The sequence below is a fragment of the Pinus tabuliformis genome, chromosome 9 (genome assembly GCF_031772625.1).
Source record: "Pinus tabuliformis cultivar Carrire ecotype Pingquan chromosome 9, CPIR1, whole genome shotgun sequence".
Lineage (NCBI taxonomy): Eukaryota > Viridiplantae > Streptophyta > Pinopsida > Pinales > Pinaceae > Pinus > Pinus tabuliformis.
Genome location: NC_142307.1, coordinates 1,399,007,651 through 1,399,025,259, shown reverse-complemented (window position 1 = coordinate 1,399,025,259; position 17,609 = coordinate 1,399,007,651). Strand labels below are relative to the sequence as shown.

The 17,609-nt window shown below is 40.3% G+C and overlaps 1 protein-coding gene across 1 annotated transcript; it reads right to left on the bottom strand.

Moving 5' to 3' along the window:
* Positions 1-545: 545 nt before the first annotated feature.
* On the bottom strand, positions 546-3,862 carry LOC149153771 (thermospermine synthase ACL5-like). The gene is made up of 11 exons (XM_089439041.1): positions 3,549-3,862; positions 3,259-3,468; positions 2,625-2,691; positions 2,454-2,548; positions 2,226-2,328; positions 1,989-2,077; positions 1,739-1,895; positions 1,474-1,549; positions 1,263-1,321; positions 1,029-1,165; positions 546-941 (listed from the first exon to the last, which is right to left on the bottom strand). The coding sequence occupies exons 2-11, from the start codon at positions 3,441-3,443 to the stop codon at positions 857-859; spliced, it is 1,053 nt and encodes a 350-aa protein (XP_089295167.1). The 5' UTR covers positions 3,444-3,468; positions 3,549-3,862; the 3' UTR covers positions 546-856.
* Positions 3,863-17,609: the final 13,747 nt, after the last annotated feature.

The following is a 17,609-nucleotide window of genomic DNA, read 5'->3' as shown; positions in this document are numbered from 1 at the left end:
TTTTCCATTTTGTTTCTATTTAGTTATGATTCAATAAAAAATAATCATATATATATATATTTATTTATTTATTTTAGTATTCTATTTAGTTAATAGGTTATTGGAATTTTTCATATATTAATCTTAAATTAAAAATAAAAAATTAAATTTAAATATAATAAAAAACCATTTTTTTATTATTATATTTTAATTAATTTTATTGAAAATTTAGAAAAAAATATCAAAATTATGAATATGGTTATTGAAATTAAAGATTAAAATATAATTTAAAATTATAAAATTAACAATTATAGTACCCAGTATCCGTACTAACCCATAAAATTTAATCATAAAACTAACAATTCTGGTGCCCTAGTATGCATAGTAGTGGCCAGAAAAAGTTAAAAAATATAGGTGCTTAAACCGAGATTCTCTATTTCCACCATGGCCCACTAGTATTTCTCTGCTGGCATTAATTTATAGAATCTGGAAATCCGCCTAATTTTAGACATATCTTAAAGCTGTACAATCCAAAACGTAAAAATATATAGCATAGTGCGCACTGCATAATTGAATCCATTTTCCTGAAAATTATAGGTTATAATTCAAACCAGAACTTGGGCCTTTATATAAACTTCCTTGCAATAGGAAAAATATTTTATACGGTAAAAGTTGAAGCTGAAGCGGATGTATAAAAATAACATATCTATATGTACTTTGTTTTGTAGGCTCATTGATCACACAAAGCCTTGTTCCAAAAACAACCCCTTCTAAACGGGTCTCTCCGCTCAAAGAGATCATGATCTATGTCAGAGGTTCGAATCTCCTCAAGTGCCTAAACAGATATTGACAAAACTGGTTCTACAGATGCACAAGCTTAGATGCGGGGCTTGTGACCCGTGCCATGCCCATAGATATATCTCGCCGTCTCTGCAGTATACACATGCGTTTCATTTGCCAACCTGCAAAGGAAAATCCAAATCTGGTAAGAATTTTTATAATAGTCGAAAAAGGTTCAGCTTAACTATCTGCACCATACGAAACCATACGTCTTGCGAACACTCTTGTTCAAAGTTGACGCTGCAACAAACGTTTCTCCATCGAAGTACCGCAGGTCGCCTTCGATGCGCTGCTTAGTTCTGCTGTCTATTTCTCTAGTATTTGAGGTAAATGGTTGATCTGATGCCTGCGAATTTAAGCGATAATATTTTAGTGCGATACAAAGTAGCTTTTAGCGTTTCGCTAAATAAATATATATTTAAGGTAATTGTGAGATAACTAACCATCACCCATCCCCAGGTGTCAGCGAAAGAAGGTACGTGGGCAGAGTATGGAACCACAACTGCATCAGCCAATCCGAACAGCTCTGGTTAAAGCTTTTCTGCTTATAGTAACCGTGCTCGTAAGAAACGAAAAGAAGCATCACTACGATCAGAGGAAACGAAACCAAATAGCAAGGGAAACAAAAGAATATTTTAGGAAATAAATACTTACATTTGAAGACATGTCTCAATGTGTTGTATATGCAAGAAAATACCTCTGTGTGACTTAGAGCACCAGCAGGTCCGGCCTGTAAGAAAATACAAGCATTAATATCTACTACAATGACAAACTAGAAACTAAATCTGACGGTTCAGCCATTAAGAAGAATATTTGCATTAATGTCGACTGTAATGACGGAATAGAAACTAAATCAGACGGTAAATAACCGTAAAATAAAAGAAAAAACTGTTACAAAATAGATTTCGTTTTTGGAAACCTGCGTCACAAAAATGCCTCCGTGACTTAGTTTTGGCTTGACGACTAATTCATAGAAAGATTTAGTGTAAAGCTGATAGCAGGGACCGCCTTCTATAGGATCCGCAAGGTCTCCAATAATGACGTCAAAACACTCGTCCCTGTTTTCCAGTTCGGCTCTGATTGTAGATACAAGATATTAGTAAGTCAGCTTTGTCATATTATCGTATACCACAAGTCATTCCCAAAGATAAAAGGGATGGAAACCGAACCTTGCGTCATTGATGATCAGATCAAGCCGCGGACTGGAGAATGCTTCTTGATTTACCACCAAATGTTTCTTGCAGAAGTCCACCACTTCCTGCGATAAAATTTAAAATAGATATACAAAACGGTCAGCATTTCTTCTGCTTATAAAAGAAGATTTAAAGGTACAGTAGCAGGCTAAAATACAGGATAAGATATTTCAACAATTTTCCTTGTTAGAATTGACTTAAATCTTTTAATACCTCGTCAATGTCACACATAACGACTTTATTTACGCTCCTGTGCCTCAGTATTTCCCTGGCAGTCGATCCCTCACCGCCTCCCATTATGAAAACGGTCTTAGGACTGTTCTTGCACAACATCAGGCTCTCTTTTGTCAATATTAATTACCAGCAATGACTTTCGTTACTCAGTGGTAGCAGGAAGGACTATTAATAACAAAAGGTTTATATTAAAGCCTAGGAATATACTTGGAGTGGTGAACCAGAGCGGGATGCACCAAAGATTCATGATAAATAAACTCGTCCATTTCTGCGCTCTGTAACTTGCCATCGATAACAAGAACCTGGAGGAGAAAGAGTATTTTAACAGAAATTTCCATATATTGTGGATTCATTTAAAGATGAGTCGACAATGCATACCTTTCCGAAAGGTTTGGTATCGAGGAGTGCTATCTCCTGATAATGACTAACTCCGGTATGCAAAATGCTGTCAATGAAACAACAATATAGAATTAGACTCCATGAGGCATCTTAGAGCTCTCTTGTTCCAGTAAACATACGGAAATTTTATCAAAGCTCTAATCTCGGTACGAGTTATTTCCCTTCAAAATAACCGCTGATTCAGCGTCAAATTAATAAAGTTAGTCCGCTGTTTCGTACTCTAAAATTACTGGAAAGGGAATTTAGGTTTCTGATGAAGAGCAACGAGACAAAACCACCAGATTATTCAGCTTATCAAAGGGCGAGTAAAGCAATGCAGTTTGAATTCTTTGGTTGCCTGGGCCAAGATTCAAGTCTCGGGGACATTACTCCACAAAACAAGAAAGCTTTTGGCCAGGGATTCCAACCGCATATTAGGTAAGCATCGCACACTCGACCACTAGGCTACAAAAAGAAAGAAATTCCGGTTCCTCGCTCTTTTCGACAATCTTATGGCTCCATAGAACCAAATTAATTGCGTTAACTGCAGTCCTAGTATGACAATGGTTAAAATGCAGGTGTTTTACCAAAAGTCAGCGGAAGACATATGGTCTAACAAGGCACGTAATCTCACCTATTCAAGGCGAAGCACAAACGAATATCGTCGTCAACTTCTTCTTCGTACCAGCAGCATCGCCGCCGTCCTTCACCGAGCAGGGGTACCGACGTTACTGTTCCATTGCTACCGCTTATTTCATGGATACCGTTCCCGTTCACAAAATTGTCATTTGCCTTCACCGCGACTTCCCCCATTCTCATAAAATTGGTCTCTGCCACGATATTACTGCAAAAGAAAATGAAACAGCACTTAGTAACAGAAAATACAACAATGTCACAAATCAAATCACAAGGAAACTAACATACCTTGCAAAGCTAGTGCTGCTAGGCAGTTAATGGAATGCTTGCGAAGTCCGCGAACAAACAAAAGGAGGGAGATGAGGAAATGGTTAAGGATCAGGTGGAAGATGAATATGCGGAGAGTAGTGCGTGTTATATGGTCGTGGGTGGGGTGGAATGGGGTGGAAACCGATAATTCACAAGTATTGTGAGCGCAGGGCAGGCAGCCGGCGGGAAAAGGAGAGAAAGTGAGGGTAAGAGCATGGATATGCGGAATTTATAACAATAAAAACGAAAATGCATCATAATAACTGCGTGGATGCCCGCGTGACAATGCCTGGATTGTTATCATATCCCCCGTCCCTGCATCATCGAGTATATATATTTATGACAACAACGTTAATTCCGATTTCCTTGCCTGCTCTCACCAAATTTCCCGTCAAACTACACGACGCCAAAACACTAAATCCAATCTCCAATCGATGCCAACAGGCTTCATCGGTACTGTAGTTGTATCAGGAACGGCCGACATTAACAATTCCGTCGCGAAATCGAGCATTTCCTCTAATTGAATTCTTAATTGCGATCATTAATGTAAACGAGATTTAATTTATACCGACATCATACATTCATCCCGGACGTCTCATTCATGGACAGAATTTGTTATGATGATGTGTCTGCCATCACATTAATGGTCGCTCTTCTACCGCATCATGACTCGTGCACGCTCGCTCTCGCTGTTACCGAGAATATAATAGCCCTCCCAGGCTCCCGTCAACTGCCTGACGGAATATAAAAATAAGTGAATTGCCCCTAGCGTTTGTCACCGACAGTTCCCTCACCGAGGCGCAGCGGGGACCAGCGAGGCTTCACCGTCCGTGCGGGCAAATGGAAACACCTCGAATTTATTTTAAAAACACAGTGGAGGTCGGGGCTTAACGAAACAGCAGCACGCCTCCCGCTCTGGCCGGGGGAGTGCGCAATCGCGGCGGTTTCTGTGAACAGAGCAGACCGCCTTTAATCCTTTCTTTTATTTTAAGTTAAATGAGGAGAAGGCTGTTGAGCGTTTTTCACAACGCATCATGACCTCTGCCTGTGTCTGTGATGGCTCTTAGCTGGCAGCGGCATGGTTAAAGCTCTTCCTCATCCTCAGCTTCCGCTGGTTAATGTTAGCGTCTCTCCCACGCGTGCTCCAGTGAATCCATTCCGTTCACTTGTGGCAAATAACAATCAATCAATCCTCCATCTTCATTCTCTTCCTACCTGCTGCCCTATCCCCCACACTCACACAACCCAGCCCCGCCTTCATTTTAAATAAATTATTGTACACCCCTTGCTTATGAATACCTGCCTTGAGCCTTTATTCTGCTAATACTTAATGTCATAGCCGCCTGAAGAGGGAATAATAATGGTGGTAGGAATGATAAAGATGTCACACGATTTTATGATTCCATGGAAAACATGCTGCTTCTTACTTTAATGTTAAAACAATCCCCATTTGTTAAAAATTCATATAAACAGACTATGCAATGTGCATTTCTGTTCTTTCTACCAAATCCATGTGTTATGAGGTTGTGCATTTCCTTTATTATTATTAAGTATAATAGCATTCATAAGAAGTTCTCCACCAACACCTTTGGTATGCCATTGACATCTTCGGTATGCTAGTGATAGCTATATTAAATTATTTCCTATTTTTAAATTTTCCTATTTTTAAACTGGTTTTCTATTTAAATATTATTTTATGGGACAGATTGCTTTTTCATCTGCTTGATGTATTTGGCCTTTTTACTATGAAGCCTTACAATAAATGCTCCCCACTTCTCGACAAACCCCTAACTAAATAGATTATCCCAAGAACTAGCTACCAGCATATTTGCATAACTCAGTAAGAACTAGCTACCAGCATATTTGCATAACTCAGTGTTGACGTCACATTCTAAAATAAAATGCTTTTACATACACTTCTTTTGGCCTTTTTCCAGAGCCGTGTTTCACAACGGAGTTGATGAGAATTAATCCTTAATGATAAGAATTTTAGCTCTCCAAGAGATATTGGCATCTGTGTATGCTTTTGGTTGATGACTATGAGTAAGATTAACACTTCAATATAGTACTTTTTCTTTCTTCCTAGCTCCTTATTCCAAGTACACTTGTGAAACATGTAAAGCTATCATTAAAGTGATTTCTGGTGTAGAGATATTAGAGTGTTTTACTTTATTTGAGTTTATTACCAATTCTTTTAAAATTAAATAGTTTTTATAAATCTAACCATCTAAATAGCAAAGAAACAAAATAACAAATTTATCATAAATTTAACAATTTAAAAATAAAAAAGAAAAATTAAATTCTTCATTAAAATATTTTACTAATTTTTACATTTTTATTAATAATAAAAAAAAAAATTCACTACTATTTAAATAAATATATATATTTTTAATAACCTATATATTTTAGAAAACAACATCACTATTCAATAACAAAAACACACTCTAACCAAACTCATTTTCTTAACAAATAAACTCACATAAACTATAATCAAGTAACAAGGTGAATTACATTTTTAATGAAATAAATTTTACTCCCTCTAAATCTATTATAATCACTTCCCACTGTAAACACTATTATGGTGGAGGTTAGAATTTAGGTTATAAAAAAATATTATATTGAGTCAATATTGGGTAATTAGGTCTCAAATTGTTAACTAAAGAACATATTTTATAAAATTAATTTAAAACCTTATAAAATATTAATTATTAAGCAGTTTAGGTATAGTATTAGATTTTGTAATTAAAAAATAACTAATAAATGATTAATAATAAATTTGAATGCTATATCTCATTTTAACTCGAAAGAAGGTGCGAGAGGCCGCAGGAGCTAGGGTTTGGTCGCAGGTGCTGGGGTTTGGGTCGGGGCTAGCAGGGCAGAGAGCCTAAGGCTCCATGGGCAAGGGCTTGGAGCCTATGACAGCGACAGCTGTGTACGGAGGAGGACAGCAGTGAGGTTGTGGGAGAGCAGGTGGCAATTTGCGGTTCCAGATGGGGACATCTAGACGGGCGTAGCTGAGCAGCTTTGGAACATGGATCGCAAAAGCCCCTCTCTGATTATGGCAGCAGGAAAGTGCCTGAGGGTTTTGTTTTCGATTACCTTTGCGTTGTCGCCATCTCCAGGATGCTCTAGGTTACTCCCTGTTAATGAAGGCGAGAACATACCATTTGTGGCTTTCGGTTTAACCTGCTGCAAAATTTTTAATCATGGTCAAACCGAGAGAAGTCGTTGATCTCGATCCCGAGCCGGAAGATATTATGTCGGTATGGGGGAAGGAGTTAACTGCTTAGAACGTTGAACAGTTTTTCGGGCCAGCTGGATGCCATGGGAACTTGAAGTCTGTTTCGGAAGGGCCATGGAGGAACAAGACAACAAATGCCTTGTTGGAGGAAAGTTTGGGGCTGGCTATGCTGAATAATCAAGGCATTACTGGTCATTTCGAACCTCAGGAGCCGAGATCTCAGAAGGAGGTTTTCTCTTAGGAGGACGCACACAAATTTCTTCAAGTAAGTAATGTAAAACCCCTCTCACCAGATCGTATTTTTTCCGGAGGTCTTGAGGATGTTGTTTTTAGACATGGGTTGAAAAATTGGAACAGGAATTGTCCGGGAGGTGGTCTTAAAATTGATTTAGGGTTGGCCAAGGAAGAACGGTCGCCGGGCATTACCAGATCTATTCTTGCCAGAGATCTGTCAAACCCTAGATTGGTTTTTGGGCCAGTGGGCATAGGGGCAGGCTGGGGTTCGGGCCTAAGAAAGGAAGCCCCTAAAATCGATATTGGAAGACAAATAGTGGATTTGGGGCTCTCAGAAGGGTTAGTAAGAGGATCTGGAAGCAGGGTTTCAGCAGACATCACAGACATAGGGAACCCTACCTTAGGCAAGGACACGCCCGCGTAGCAAGAAGAAGCAGCAAATGGTGCTACAGTCACCCAGGTTAGGGAGGAGGTCTCTGGCAAGAGGCAATCTGGGGAAAAAAGGAAGAAACAGAAATTCATTAAGAAAAAAGAGTTTGAAGCAAACCTAGTCTTGGGAATGGATGTTCAGATAGAGGAGGCTATTGGGGTGGCTGAATGTACTCTGGTGGGACGAGTGAGGGGTAAGAAATATTCAACCCAATTCATCCAAAATTGGGCGGCACAACAATGGCAGTCGGCTCCAGACATAAGGTTCTAGGTTTCAGTCTTGGCGAAAGGTTGGTTTATGGTGAAATTTGAGAAAAAGGAAACGACAGATTGGGTGTTGGGAAAAACTGGGCTTTCGGCAGTCACCCTGTTCTGTTCAAGCGATGGACTCCATTGTTCGACGCGCAGCGAGAGAAGGTCGAGGTCATTCTGGTTTGGGTGCGCGTACCAGGTCTGCCTCCTTTCCTATGGGTGGACTCAGTATTCAGATCTATAGGGAATCTCCTCGGATCTTACCTGGAAACGGATATGTCCTTCCTTCAAACTAAGGATAAGGCCATGGCTCGGATTTTGGTGAGCTTAAATCCCAGAGAAGGACTTGCAGAAAACATCAAAATCCAATATAAAGACTTTATTTTTTATCAGCCCTTGGATTATGAACATCTACCTTTCAGATGTCATAGATGTCATGTGTATGGCCATCTAGCAAGGGACTGTCCGCTGGGTATTCGTCGCAGAAGGAAGCAGAAGAAAGTCAAGGTGGAGGATTTGGCAGCAGAGAAGGAAAGGGACTCAGGGTTAGATGCGGTCCAGGAGGTGGACCCCATGGACTTGGACAGGAGCAAGGAGGAAAAGTCCACGGAGCAGGCTCAACAGGAGATTTCAACCCGGGAGAATGCACCTGAAAGGCCTCTCGAGCCCAGGAATTTTGTCCAAGACTCCTCTAAAGATCCGGCAGCAACCCTCCTTGAAGACTCAAAGGGTATGCGCCTGGACTCAAGTAATACATCTTTATCTCCATCATTTGCAATTAAAGATGCTTGCTTGAATTCTAGTGCTCTTATTAGTAATTGTCATATATCTGTTGAACATGCTCAAGTTGATAACATCATTTCTTCCATCCCCAAATTATATTTGAACTGTGAAGGGGTTTCGAATGAAAAGAGTGAAGAGCGAATTATTCCTCCTACAACTGCAAATCATTATAACCTTCGCTCTCATGACAAAAAACCTATTTCCCTAGAGTCGTTTAGAGGTTTAGGTATGGACTCAACCCAGAGCTCCATGAGGAAAACTTGGGGTAGGAAGTCTAACCTGTAAAAAGCTTAGGTGAAAGCAAAGTTTGATGTGGCAGATGGTAAACAAATGTCTCTCTCCGAGGTTCTTAGAGCTGTGAAACCCTGTGTGGAGGTTATAAAATGATTTTCCTTTGATGGAATTGTAGGGGTTTAGCTAGTAAACCAAAAAAACTGGCTCTTAAGGAGATGGTTCGGCGTTTTAACCCTGATGTCCTCATGTTGCAAGAAATGTTAGGCATGAGTCAGGAAGTCTCGACAGCTCTAAGCTCTCTTCTCCCAGGTTGGCATTTTCAAGCTTTGGATTCCATAGGACACTCGGGAGGTCTTGCCATGGGCTTCAGGGAAGGAAGATTGAAATTAGTAAACCTGTGGGGGGTAGAACATGCTTTGGGAATGGAAGTTCAACCCCTAATTTTTGATTTCCTCTGATGATTCTAAATATATATGGGCCTTGCCAAGGGAGGGTCTCCTTCTGGAATGACCTCTTTTCCAAATCGGTGATGGGGAGCCAAAATTTAGTGATAGGTGGAGATCTAAATTTTTCTATTGGAAATGCCGAGACTTGGGGGCCTTCAGCTAGAGAAGACCCGCTATTAGATTTCTTTATGAATACACTCATCTCTCATAATCTGATAGATGTAAACCTGTTAAAATTAAGACCCACTTGGAGGAACCGTCGAACAGGTGAAGCTAGAATCGCAAAAAGATTGGATCGTTTCCTCCTTTGTGAAGATTTAGCTTCCAGAATTCTGGTTTTCCGTCAATGGGTGGGAGAGGGAGGAAACTCGGATCATTTTCCTATTCTACTTGAGCTCTCCAAACCTCCTCAAAAGCCGACAGCTCCTTTCAAATTCAAGCCATCTTGGTTGCAGGAGGAATCTTTAGAGAAACTTGGAGATCCCCAAGTAGGAGCTCCATGGAGGATAAGAGCTTCCTCTTCATGGAAAATCTGAAAAGACTGAAGAAAGCAACAGTGGAATGGGCAAAGTCTAGGAAGCAGAAACAGAATGAGGATCTAAATCAAATCGACATAGAACTCCGGAATTTGGAAAGCCCTGAGACTGATGGCTATGAATCTCAGGAGACAAAGGATAAAATTTTGTTGCTGGAAAGACATCGAAGTCAAATCCTACTAGCAAGAGAGGAGGAATGGAGGTTGAAAAGTAGGGCGATTTGGCTGAAGACTGGAGATGAAAACACAAAATTCTTTCACAATTATGCCAAAGGGAGGAAGAACTCGAATACCATCTGGAAGCTAAAGGATGAAGAGGGCAGAGAGGCTAATACCTTTGAATCTCTCTCGCACATAGGGAAACGCCATTTTCAGATGCTATTCACATATCAAGGGGAGGTAACATTAGTAGAGGTTATTAGAACAACCCAATGCTTTCCTCGATATGTGGAGGAGGATGAAGTAGAGGATTTGATGGGAGAGGTCACAAAGGAGGAAGTCGAAAGCATTATAAAATCTATGGCCAAAGACAAGAGCCCAGGACCGGATGGGTGGACAATAGAACTCTTCCAACATTTTTTTGACTAGATTGGATTGGAATTAACGGAGGTGGTCGAAGAATCCAGGAGGAAAGGTGTTGTCTACCCCTCCATTCAATTCAACTTTTATAGCTCTTATTCCTAAAAAGAAGACCCAGGGTCTTTTGAAGACTTTAGACCTATATCACTCTGCAACTGCATTTATAAAATCATTGCAAAAGTGATAGCAGTCTGAATAAAGCCGATTTTGTCAAGGTGCATTTCAAATGAACAATTTGGATTTTTGGATGGTCGCCAGATTCATGAAGCCATTGGGGTTGCTCAAGAGACAATCCACAACGTTAAACAGATGAAAAGGAAAGGGGCGGTGGTGAAAATCGATCTTTCAAAAGCTTATGATAGAATCAGCTGGACCTATATCAGGATGTTGCTAACTCACCTAGGCTTCAAAATTGACTTTATCAACTGGATTATGGGGTGCATCTCCAATGTCAGTTTTGCGGTCCTGGTTAATGGAGCAACCTCTTCTTTTTCCAAAGGGCAAAGAGGGTTAAGACAAGGATGCCCTTTGTCAACTTTGCTTTTTCTCCTGGTTGCAGAAGGGCTGACCCAATTAGTTCTGAAGGCCAAAAGGGAAGGAACCGTGAGAGGTTTGGAAGTAGCGGTTAATATGTAGATTTCACACTTACTCTTTGTAGATGAAATCTTACTGTTCAGCAATGGGAATATAGTTGAAATAAAGGAACTCAAGAGGATTCTTGAGCTGTTTATGAAAGCTACAGGGATGCAAGTGAATTATAGGAAATCACAGCTGATTTTGGAAGGTTTTAACAGGCAGGAGAAAATCCTAATTACATCAGTCATACCCTTTGATGTGCATAAGCTCGAGGATCTGTTTAAGTATTTGGGGTTTTGGCTGAAACCGAATGCTTATAGGAAATAGGACTAGAACTGGTTGCTAGCGAAAATAGAAGTCAGAATAACTCATTGGAGTTTCAAGTTCCTTTCCCGAGTAGGTAGGCTAACCTTAATCAAATCAGTCCTCTTAGCTATTTCAGTTTACTGGGCTGCTTTGACATGGGTACCTAGAGGAATTTTGGAGAAGATAAGAAGGATTTGTAGCAGATTTCTTTAGGCAGGATCAAAGGAGGATTCAGTGCTTCCTTGGGTCGCCTGGGAGAAAGTGGCAAGACCTAAAGATTGGGGAGGGTGGGGAATTAAAGACCTCACTGCTTTCGGCCCCTCTCTAGCAGCTAAATCAGGGTGGAGAATTATTAAATTGGAAAATCTCTGGATGAAAGTAGTGAAACGGAAATACATAGATCCAGTCCCTCTAGAAGATTGGATAAGAAATCCCAATAAGAAAGGAGGGAATGTTTCTGTGGTTTGGAAGGCTACCATAGAGGCATTCAAGATTATCGAGCAAGGTCTGTCTTGGAAGATTGGGAACAGGACAAATCTTCGAATAGGGAAAGACCCCTGGGTGGGCTGTAATGAAAATTTTGCTCTATCCCCGGGCTTTATCAGGCATCTAGAATCCAAAGGAATTCTTTTCCTTAGCCAGGTAGAGAAACATGGTCACTCAACAATCTGGGGTCAAGCATGGCAATCAGGAGAGGAGCTGGATCTCCTACCCCATTGGTGGAATGATTGGAAGGTCTATACCCAAGAACTCTCCAGATCAAATGTGAGACTGAAAGACAGACCAGATCAATTGGTGTGGGCCCATGCAGAATCTAGATCTTATTCTCCAAAATTTGGGTATAAATTCCTTATGTCAAAGAAAGGTTGGGGGGATCCGGAATGGTGGGCCAAGCTCTTATGGAAGTTAAAATGCCCTGCAAAAGCCAGACTTTTCTTCTGGTGCATTCTCAAGAGAAAAGTCCCCACATGGGACATTCTTCAATCTAGATATAAGTCAGGACCGGGGAGATGTTCACTATGCAAAAATGAATCTGAAACAATAAGGCATCTCTTTATAGATTGTCCTTTTGTTAAAAAAGTGTGGGTGGAGGTTGGGAAGCTCATCCAGAAGCAGGTAGTCTGGGAAGGGAAAAATTTCTCGGATGTTTGGTATAAATGGTGGCGCGTATATCCAGAAAGGAATTTACCTCCCATTATTTCATGGGGCATATGGATAGCCAGCAATAGGAGCATCTTCTTGGATAAGGAAACCCCTTTCGAGACCATCGCTATGCAATGTGCCTCTATTTACACAAACATCCACAAATTGGAAGAGGAGAGGCCTTCCAGGCAGGTCAGAGAGGAACAAATCAAGGAAGGTGTTCCTTGGGCTTACTTTGACAGGGCATCCTAGAACAATAAAGCAGGAGCAGGGTTGGTCATTCACCTAAATGAAAACCAGATTCTAAAAGCATCCGTGGGATTAGGCACTAGCTCAAATAACTTTGCAGAATTGTGTGCTCTAAAGTTGCTTTTATGCTGGCTTATACACAGGAACATCTTCACAGTTTAGATTTTTGGGGATTCTTTAAATATTATAAAATGTTCCAATGGACAAAGTAGATGCCAAAATTATATTTTGAGACCTTTATTAGAAGAGATTCAACATTTAAAGCTTTCATTTAATGTTTTCTCTCTATGCCACATCTACAGGGAACAGAATGATTCAGTAGAGAGGTTTTATAAAGAGGGTCTGCAACAAGATTTGCGCTGTTGGAGAATAGTGGAGGAGAACCATGGAGAGATCCGTGTTTCAGATTAGCCTCCTTACTCTTAGTCGTTTATATTTTTGAGACTTCTTAGGCTTGGCAAAGTCGTTTCCTTGGTTTTGTTTACAGCTGTTATGGTGTTTTTATTAAACTGTTTTCAGTTTAGTATGACATTGGTATCTATTTTCTGTTTAGGTTGTTTTCCTCGGTGAGGAGACCCCGAAAATAGATGCACTGTTTTGATATTTTTATAGAGACTTTTAGTATATGGAAATGTATATTTTATGACTACTCTTGAGACGGGAGTTGTTTTCCTCAACATGAGGAGGCTCACAGTTTCAGGGGTACCTATTTCTCTCAGTTTTGGACAGGAAGGGCAATCTCTTCTTATAGAGCTCTATGATTATCAAATTGTACAACAAACAAAATCCTTTGGCATATACTATGTAACTTTTTATTCTGATTATAAAAAGTTCAATTTTTTCTTTGGAAAAAAAAATCTCAATTTAACTCAATTTAATCAATGGTTAAAGATAATCAAACCCTATATTTTTACCTTTATATAAAAACCAATAAAATATTTATTATGTATTTGTATAATCATTGATATAAAAAACATGTATGTTTGGAGTTGAACAAAAATACTAGAGTTAAAATAGAAAAAAAAAGATCATGTTCAAATTAAATTAATATATTTATTTATTTATTCTAGTTTAATAATATAATTATTATTAAATCAAATTTATTTATAATGTGTAAATTAATTAATTTAAATGGGTGTAGTCTTTATTAAATTTAGGTTTAAATTTCATGAAATTGAGTTAACGATGAGAACTGTGCTTGGGAATTAAATTATTCCAAAAAATATTCAAGTTTGAATGACTTTTGTACAATTCTATTTAATATTATTATATAATTTCTTTTAAACAATATTGTTATATAATTTTTAATGACTTTTGCATCATTCTATTTAATATTATTACATAATTTCTTTTAAACAATATTGTTATATAATTTTTATGTTTATATGTTTTAATTATTAATTTTCTTTTAATTTAAAAAAAAATATTGTTCATACGATATAAAATAGATGGTGATAAGGTGTATTGTTAAATCACTCTATAATATAAAAGTTATTGATTCAAAATTTTATAGAGAAAAATATAATGGCAAACACCGAGTTCTTCGCTAAATGAGAATCCTAATTAAATTTAACGTAATCTCTCGAAAATTTAAACAATTTAATTAAAAAAATACAACAAAAATATTATTTAAAATTAATACGTAAAAAGACAAAATTCATCGCACAATTGCTTTACTAGTTTTTGGAAAACACTCGCTGAGGGGATAGAAGGGGTAGATTTTAGAAGAGAGTGGGTTCTGGCGACTTCCTGAGACGGCGCAGTCAGGCTCGACTCTGCATCCACTGAGGGTCTGACCTCTTGGTTTCGATACAGTACCACAGGCTTTACAACAGCGCACATGGATCCCCCGGGGGAGGGCCTCAAAGCCCTCCCCCTTGTCCAACATCACGCCGCCAGGGCACACAGGATCTTTAATCTTCGGGTCGATCCACGAAGAAACGAATAATAGTGAGATACCGCAGCAGAATAAGTCCAATGCACCGGCCAGTCAGTCAGACAAGAGAAGTGAAACACCAGAAGGAAAAGACAAGCCAGAGGAAATGACCAAAGTCACCTCGAAAACCTGCAAACCAATAGCAGCTGAAAGACCCAAGATAGAACTGCCCAGTCAGAAGATCAACGAACGAATCCAATATATGACGGATCATGCACTCATCGGGAAATTTATAGGTTTCTGGCCGACAGAAAAAGCCCTGTATGGCTGGATCACTGCTAAATGGAAACCCAAGGGCCATATCACATTGCAGCTAGGACCGAAGGGGTTCTTTACTGTGATCTTTTTGTGCTTAGAAGACAAGTTCAGAATCATGGACGAGGGACCATACTTTTTTAACTCAGCAGGATTGTATCTAAGGGATTGGGTAGCAAGATTTAACCCAGACAAGGAAGACCTCACCTGGGCTCCAGTGTGGATCAGAATGTATTCACTTCCAGAGGAATACTGGGATGAAGGGCTACTCAAAGACATTGGAAATGGGTTGGGGGAATACATAAAAGCAGCGGAAGAGACGAAGCTTCGAAGATACACATCCTATGCCCGCATCTGTGTCTTCATGCGCCTGGACAAAGCCCTGCCAGACTCGGTAAGTCTCTCCCATGATGATTATGAATGGATTCAACCCTTGGATTATGAACATGTACCTTTTCGCTGCCGTAAATGTCATGCTCACGGGCATCTCTTTAGGGATTGTCTGCTGAATGCCAAAGCCAATGCCTCCGACCCCTCTGAATTGCCGGCCCAAGATGGCTTTACCAAAGTTCCCAGCCGCAAGCGAGCGCACAAAAAACCTGCCACCGGGAAAAAACCCCAGCAAGACACTGCTTCTATCCCCTCCACGAGTAATAGTTTTGAAATTCTGGCTCAAGCCTCAGAAGAGCAACCCTTGAACTCAAAGCATAGTTCCATACCCATCTCCTCCTCTGCTTTCCCTCCCCCCCCCTGGTTCTTCCCCAGCTACACACTTCCCTAAGGATGACAATGCAAACCCCAAGGAGAGCCAAAAAGGACTTGATGGAAAAGTAAATGATATGGAAGTAGATGGCACTCCAAACCAACCCCTGAGCTTAGAAGCATCTACAACAGAAAATAGTCAGATGCAACAGATGGATGAAGATCCAGAAAATATCGATATGGAAGGACTGGACATTCATGAGCTTGAACTAGCATGCAAAAAGAAGGACTATGATAAAATCCCAGAGCTTCAACTCAACAAACTGGAAGTTGTCCTCTCGAAGGCTTATCAGCAGAAACAGCTAGGCATCCAGCCAAGTAGTTATTGGGATGGTGGCCTCCCTCCAAAAGATTTCAAAAAGAGGGGGAGAAGAACGGATCTCCAGCGAACAATTGAAGTAGGGAAAATCCTGGTGGATTCAGGCAGGTATGAAAAATTGACGAAGTACTACAAACCCTCCATCAATAGTGAATCATGAAGCTTACTTCATGGAATTTAAGGGGGCTCAATAGCCCAGGGAAACTACGAATAATAAAAAACATGATAAAGATGGAGAAGCCGCAAATATGCTTTCTTCAAGAAACAAAGTGTAATAGCAGTACTCTAGGATGCATCCTTTCTAGAGCTTGGCCAGGATGCCAATCGGTTGCAGTGGATGCCGAGGGAGCATCGGGCGGGCTAGCCATTGCGTGGAATTCGCAAGCGCTAACTCTCTCTGATTTTCATGCTTCTCACCACATTATCCAGGCCACCTTTCACATTACAGGCACTAACATTCATGGCCACCTTACAAATGTTTACTTCCCACAGGAAGCAGGGAATAAAATAGCTTTACTTAACACTATAGAAGCTCTGAGCCTTAACAGAAGGCATCCTCTCTGGATCATTGGAGGGGACTTCAATATGATTACCAAGCTGGAGGAAAAGCAAGGAGGGAGAACCAGGATGGAACAGGAAAATGTCCACTTCAAAGATTTCATCCAAAACAATTCTCTAATCGACCTGCAATTTTGTAATGGCACGCATACATGGAGCAACCGTAGAGCCGGGAAGCATCAAATCGCTTCCAAACTAGACAGATTCCTCATATCTGACAACTTGGTTCATTTGGGAGGGGATATAGCGGCATCAATTCTCCCTCATTCAGGCTCAGATCACTGGCCCATCTCCCTCCAGTGGCAAAGACCAGGCAACACCACCAAATGGCCTTTCCGCTTCGAAGAGTTCTGGCTCACTCACCCCTCATTCAAGGACTTCATCAAATCAACTTGGAGCACCTTCTTTCCGCCAGAGGGATCTAAAATGTTTCAGTTCCAATAGAAACTCAAGTATCTAAAATCCCAAATAAAACGCTGGAATCAAGAGACATTTGGAAATATCTTCAAGGCGCAACAAGAGCTAAACAAGGAAATGGTAGATCTCCAGCAACAAATAATCACAGGGGGTCACACTGAATGGACCTTGGAACAGGAGCAACGCATACACAATCAACTGGAGGAGAGGAGAAAGTAGGAGGAGATACTATGGAAGCAGAAATCCAGGATTAGATGGTTGAAAGAGGGGGAAAGGAACACTAAATTCTTCCATCGAACCACTGTCCAAAGAAGAATGCACAACAATATCTCATTCATACAGAAGCAAGGAGGGGTAAGAGTAGAAAAGCATGCTGAAATCGAGGAGGAATTTCTAAGGCATTTCAGGCAAGTTCATCAAGAGCCCCTCGCAGATAGATGACCTGCTATAGAAAAAATCACCCAAAATGTACCAAAAATTATCACTGAGGAACATAATGAGCTTCTTCTATGCCCAATCCTGCCCCAGGAGGTGGATGTAGCTATGAACCAACTCAAGGAGGGCAAAGCCCCTGGCCCGGATGGCTTCACTACCACCTTCTTCCACAATTTCTGGGAGCTGATAAAAGTTGAGGTGTGGCAAGTAGTGGAGGAATCAAGAGCTCTTCACTGGTTGTTACCCTCTCTCAACTCAACTTTCATAGCGCTCATTCCAAAGGAGGAGAAATCCAACACACCGGATAAATTCCGCCCAATAGCTCTCTGCAACGTTATTTACAAAGTAATC

Bases quoted from the DNA above. Each gene is read 5' to 3' on its own strand.
- LOC149153771 (XM_089439041.1), bottom strand. From the start codon at position 3,443: ATGAGAATGGGGGAAGTCGCGGTGAAGGCAAATGACAATTTTGTGAAC. The intron at 1,896-1,988 runs GTTCGGTTTCCA...ATCTACAATCAG, and splicing joins CTGATCATCAATGACGCAAG to AGCCGAACTGGAAAACAGGG. The intron at 1,322-1,473 runs GTAAGTATTTAT...TGGCTGATGCAG, and splicing joins ATTGAGACATGTCTTCAAAT to TTGTGGTTCCATACTCTGCC.